Source organism: Myzus persicae, unplaced genomic scaffold (assembly GCF_001856785.1).
Source record: "Myzus persicae strain clone G006 unplaced genomic scaffold, MPER_G0061.0, whole genome shotgun sequence".
NCBI classification, from domain to species: domain Eukaryota; kingdom Metazoa; phylum Arthropoda; class Insecta; order Hemiptera; family Aphididae; genus Myzus; species Myzus persicae.
This window is the reverse complement of record NW_019100655.1, coordinates 25,950-32,311: the sequence shown is the minus strand read 5'-3', so window position 1 is coordinate 32,311 and position 6,362 is coordinate 25,950. Positions and strand designations below refer to the sequence as shown.

The 6,362-nt window shown below is 26.5% G+C and overlaps 1 protein-coding gene across 1 annotated transcript; it reads right to left on the bottom strand.

Moving 5' to 3' along the window:
- Positions 1-358: 358 nt before the first annotated feature.
- Positions 359-3,408, bottom strand: LOC111039141. Its single transcript, XM_022322475.1, has 4 exons — positions 3,143-3,408; positions 2,019-2,087; positions 1,814-1,906; positions 359-487 (listed from the first exon to the last, which is right to left on the bottom strand). Exons 1-4 carry the CDS (start codon positions 3,359-3,361, stop codon positions 359-361), a joined length of 510 nt encoding a protein of 169 aa, XP_022178167.1. The 5' UTR covers positions 3,362-3,408.
- Positions 3,409-6,362: the final 2,954 nt, after the last annotated feature.

Here is a 6,362-nt window from a genome sequence, read left to right as displayed (position 1 = left end):
ATGAGGTTATTATGGAAAGGACAATTGGAAAAGTATATATTAACATAACACGTCTACATATTTTAGGTGTTTAATTAGTTGAACTTATGTCTTAAGAGTTATCTTACTAACAGAAAATACTATAATATTACCACCAATTACAATGTAGGTATTGAATATTCCTCATGGTGAGCATTTTTTTAAGCACACATGACACATACATCACGTATAGTCTATTTATATCACTGTTTAAATCCTTTTATGTGTAACAACGAATGTTATAGTAAAAGATAAATAAATAATTTTAATAATTTGTAAAATTATGTAACTTCAATGTCATTAATTATTATAATAATAATAACTGCGAGCAAATGAATTACTATTGCTTAATATTTTTTTTAAATCTTTTTGATAAGTAGGATTTAGTGTCATTTTTTAATTTTTCCAACAATGGATGATTTTTCATCTGTATCAATGTGATTATTCCACTAATCAATAATACGAGTAGCTGTAAAAAAAGAAAAAAGAAAAAACTTAGTGCCTGAGAGTATGGTTTAGTACGTACCCCACCACAATGTTCCAGCAATGCCAGACTGCCAGAGTACAATATCGTTACAGGAATGACATAACCCACTCCCAGCTTTTCTAACCCTTATATCTCTGAATTCTTTTAAGAATTACTTTTGAAATTTGAAACATAAATTTAGCTTAGAAAAAAGTAAATATGTATAAACGTTAACAGACCCAAGAACTTTAAGTAAATAAAAAAAACAAATTTTACGACAAATGGACAGTTTTCGTTTAAACATGGCCGTTTGTAAGTGTCTGTTTGGAAGTAAAGAAAAACATTTTATTAATACATTAATCTATGAAAATATTTGTAATACAAATTAAAACACAATATCAAAAAATATATTTATAATTGTATCAATATTTAAATATTTAAAGGAAAATTTAAAAATGTTTAAAAATAACACTTTAATATTAAATATAATTTAATTTAATACTTTGGATGATTCTACTAAAAAAATATGTTTTAGTTCTGGTTTAACAATAAATTATAAAATCAATGATAATGTTCATAATACTAAAATCAGAGGCCGGAGTTATGTGTGACGGTGGGATGGTATCATTTAACATTTTATAAATCACATTTTTTGTCCCTTCACTCATTTTGTAAGACTGTTTAAACGAGATAGTATAAGAATGATCAAAAACTAAACTATAAACTGTGTAAATTATGAATTCAGCTCTCTAACTATTTTGAGCCACTTCGACCACTGTCTATAACAGTATCGTATGGTATTGTATCGTACCTGCTTTCTAATTGGTAAATTAATACTACGAGTACTACCAAATCTTATAATTTTTACTTGAAATCACCAAAAATATTAACAAAATATATTATAATATAATATAACTGTTATGATGTGATATTTTAATTTCCGGCCTGTTAAAATGAATAACTTATTTTGACAAATGGTAGTAAATATCGGTTTTTGATATTGTACTTTAATTATTATTGTTTACTATTTATAGTTATATTGATTGATTTATTAACATAAATCCAATTTATGGTTCCCGCGTCCAAACTGCCACTTCCAAATGGCTACATCCGTTTGTCTCTATCCGTATAACTTGACAGTAAGTTAGTTGTTTTCCGAGATCTAAGCTAAATGTTACTACATAATTATAAAAATACCTTCGCATATTGCAATTGGAAATAGATCGTGAACATAAAAATGTTAAGAACCCCTGAATTCAATGAAAAATGACCAAATAAACGAAAAAGAAATTTAATAATATATATGGTAAAAAATATCAGTAAACTCACTGTTGTTACGAGATTTAAATTGATATCGAAAAGTCCAAATGCCGATACTTGGTCCGAATCACATACCAATATTTGATTCATAAACATTTTGATCTGTATTTTAAAACATTAAAAGTAACAAAATAAAAAAATCATATGTCATCTAGATTCATGTTATAAAAATATAAAATATATAAAATAAAAATAAAATTACAATATATTTTACTTGTCTTTTTATGTCCAAATGTAAATTTGAAATTCGGTACAACCGTAGATATGATATCATCTTAATTCTCTGAAAAAATAATTAGCTATGTTTAATTTTGAAACATGAAGCATTCAATTATTTGTTCAAATTATGATTATAGGAGTACATTTATTTTGACTTTTTATAGTTTTTCTGTACGTAAAATTGTATGTAATTAGTAAATTTAAGACTACATTAAATAATATATACTTATGGAAGTAAATTCATCACGTATGTTCTAAGAGTTAAAACTAATTTTAATATTTAATCTAAGATTCCTAATTTAATTAAGTTATGGAAAAATATATACCTGAATATGAAAAGTTTTAGTTAGAAATAATATATCACTTTAAGAATATTGAAAAAACCCTACATGCTTTATGGTTGACAATATGATAAACAGTGATATGAAGGTTGATATAAGTATCTGAAAGTGAAGAAACCCAAAAGCAATGGTAATATAACTGAATATAACGAAAATATAACTGACAATTACTGTTATTCTGTATTTACAGTTCACACAAAAAGTACTAGAGTTAGTTCTGACCATCCAATTAATTCATACCATATATAATCATAATACTTTAGAATATAATTATTTATTACAAACGACTTTCATATTTCTGAAAATACTTGCCTGCAGTGGAAATTAATACACATAAATTAAAATTGATATCATTTATTTCTAGTTGAATGTATGTTTGGTTATTATTGTTTAGGTTTGATTATTAATTACTTTTCACAAATATCCAGAAGGTGCACTGATTTTCATTTAATTTTAAGTAAAAGTATGTTGTTTAAAATATTAATTTATAAACTAATTAATATTTATTTATAATGATACAATATTTGTTGTATAATACTTTATTCACACTGAAATAACCCTATTCACTAGTAATATATATATTTTTTTTTGTTATTGATGTGAAGCAATTTGAATTTGTCTATTTTATTATTATTATAATCATGCTTTATGTAAATTATTACCAATGTATATCAGAATTCTATATCTAGATAGTTGTTTTATTATCTGAGCTCAACCTAACAAACATATGGCTTAAATTAATATCTCGGTGAGCAGTTTCAATTACCCTTTGAATTACCTTCTCATTAATGAACGAAACAAAAATGATAATAGACATCAAAAACATCACAATTTGTGCGCTCATTATAACCGGTAATAATTGTTCCCAAAAATTGATGGTCGAATGAAAGCTATAAGATATTTCACTGTTGACAATAATATAAGCCCCGATTAGTAAATGGATATAGCTGGCAGCGTAGAATCCCAAAAGCAGCGGACCGTAACCAAGAGTAAACATTTTTAACAATTCGCAGAGCTCGGAGTGTAACAGCCGAGTATTTTCCATCCACTCTACTATTTCTATATGTGTCCATTGGCCGGAAAGGGGAATTAAATCGGCAGGTAGACACTTCCAAAGATCGTTTAACGTCTGGAATCTGACATATATGTTTTGAAGAAAGAAACATGAAGATATCGTAACTACATAATCCATAGCGTATGGAATATTGAATATTGCATGGTTGGCCAACATTCCAATGTTTTCAATTAAAATGGGCCTGGAGTACAAAATATGAAAGGCCTTAAATACGATAAAATACATGAAAAACGAAATAAAAATCTTATTCCAATGTTTTGTTGTGCACGAACGCTGTGGTGTCAACAAATTAGTTGAAAGTGATGTACATTTTCGATCAAACTCGATAATTCCATTAATAAATCTGCAAACAAAAGTAATAAAAAATTAATAATGTCACCAATTACAACTACAATACATTGGTCCAGAGGCAAGGAATTTGAGTCACTACTCTGTTTATTGAACAAAATATAAATCAAACTAAATCTATACATTTGTTGTATTATTCTTGATAAATACTCATTTATTAAATTCTACCTTCAAAATGACACCAAGATTTTAACCAAACATCATTATACAATTCTGACCAGTCGATAAAAGAATTGATTAAGAATTACACTGTAATATTAAATTTTAGAGTGGATCCAGTAGAAAATTAAATCAAGTGTTTTTATAGGGTGTCTGTCCAGTAATTTTCAAAATCATCGATAAAAACTAGATACAGTAAGTAGATATTTATGTTCTAACTGCTGTAATTCGACCTTGATGGACATTACATTAGTAGGTACTACACTTTTTCTACAATGGTGAACAGCTAATTTTTGGTTATGAACTGAGAGCATTTTAGACGAATTCACTTTTTCACACAATTTTCACTTTAGACAAATTTCTATAGAACGTTGAATAACAGGTATCTTATAAATATTTAAAGTACAACAAATTGCAAAAACGAAAATGTATAAAAATATACTATAAATATTGTCATAATACCTACTAGTATAGTTGTGTATATTTTTGTATTTGTTATATTGTGAATTAATTTTAATAATGGACCTCACTGAAAGAACAATTCAATACTAACTGTACTATCTATACTTTTAAAACATTTTCATTTGTCAACTTCATACTTTTTATTTTTATTACTCAACAAAGAATATTGGGGCTATTTTCCCCTCTGGATTACAATAGCTTAAGTACAGTTACTATTATGTTTATTATATAGGTAACAATTCTAAGAACATTCTCAGACTTGTGTGTAGTATGTAATAATAGTTTTATATATTTCTGGTGTACAGAGAGTAACTTATATTCATACTCTGCTTTAAAAATCTACTATCTTATCATCTACTTGAGTCGTACAAGAAAATCAAACAGTCACATTGTACGTCCTTCCATTAAAACGTATAAAAAATTAAAATAATAAATATTTACTTGATCGTCCATATTGTTGATAGCCTAGCTGCGATAATGATAATCCAAAATTTCCATATAATTATTATTTGAAGTACATGATATTCTGGATAATACTGATACAAATAAACAAAAGTGCATATCAAAAGTACAATCATCCGTGCTATTTCTAGAAATGCGGGGATAGTTGAGTTTATATTCCGATCTAATAATCCAGTTTGTTTCACGGTATATGAAATATCAATTAGACCTATACATTTGGATAAAATTAAAATAGGCCTTAAAGTTATGTGAAAAACAGTCGTCATTTCGATGATGATTTTCTACCAAAACTGAAATTGAAGTTTAATTAGTCTTTCATGAAAATATACATTGTTAACAATGAAATAATTTGTACGCTCCAATTAAAAACTATAAAAACAACAACAAACATCATTATTTATTAATTTATTCATAATGTCGCAACTTGGCATATATTTATGAGTTTATAAGCAAATATCAGTTTACTAATAACATGTTTTTTACTGAAATAAGATGTATGTATATTATACATGGTACAAATAATAGTTCTTTTATGATAAATTATCATTACCAAGCAACACAAATATATATCGATGACACTAAATAGCCGTAAAAAGAATAACAAACAATAATATGTATGTGATTATTGACTTAATCGTTTCATAACATTTCAAAATTTTTAGAAATATAATATGTATGTGCGTAGCATCAATGAACAATATAAATAATTGTTTCTTAATGATAAACATTCTTTGCAATGCTCTATTCATAATATTCGAATTAATTTACGTTAAAACAAAATATCACTGTTTATTAATTTATTATTCCTCATTTTAAAATATTCAGCATAGTATTGAAATGTATTATGGATGGTTTAAATTATAAATATTTACTTCTAAATTCTACTTCTAAATAATTTATTATCTTAAAACTAATATAATATGATCATTCCTTGTCAGCAAAATATTGGGAGAGAATAAGTAACTATTGATTTGCGTACCTATACTATTTATGGGAACAACTTAAAGGACTGAGAAACAAAAGATTGATTTGAGCCTCATTAAGAGATAGTTAATTACTATACGGTGGTACTAAAATGTATGTACCTACGTAGATTCGTTTAAGTGTTAGATCTCAAGAGAGATAGCCGAGGGCCGTCACATGATTACAAGACACGGTGGTGGTCAATAGTAGTGTACTGGAATCCATGAAGTGTTCTGGGTTATTTATTTATAATTGTTGTTATGTTGAAGTCTATTACTCTATTATAACTTATAAGTACCTAACTTTGTAGTCGCAACAATGAATTAATGGATATAAATACTCTATTTGGATATTATTATGTTTTCATGTTGACGAACGACGATTAACAGCAATAAAAACGTTTTAAGCATTTAAAGCGTAAGTTTTACACATCTTTGTAAAGAGGAAGCTAACGTATTTTTAAACTTTAATATTTTCATCTATAGGATATTGTTTTAAGAGGTAACCTAATGTATTATAAATTATAATA

What these genes read in the sequence shown, in the direction of transcription:
- LOC111039141 (XM_022322475.1), bottom strand. Translation starts at nt 3,361, where the DNA reads ATGTTTACTCTTGGTTACGGTCCGCTGCTTTTGGGATTCTACGCTGCC. An exon ending in TTTCGTTCATTAATGAGAAG is followed by an intron (nt 2,088 to 3,142) that starts GTAATTCAAAGG and finishes TTATTTTTTCAG; the next exon opens with AGAATTAAGATGATATCATA. An exon ending in ATTTGGACATAAAAAGACAA is followed by an intron (nt 1,907 to 2,018) that starts GTAAAATATATT and finishes TTTAAAATACAG; the next exon opens with ATCAAAATGTTTATGAATCA.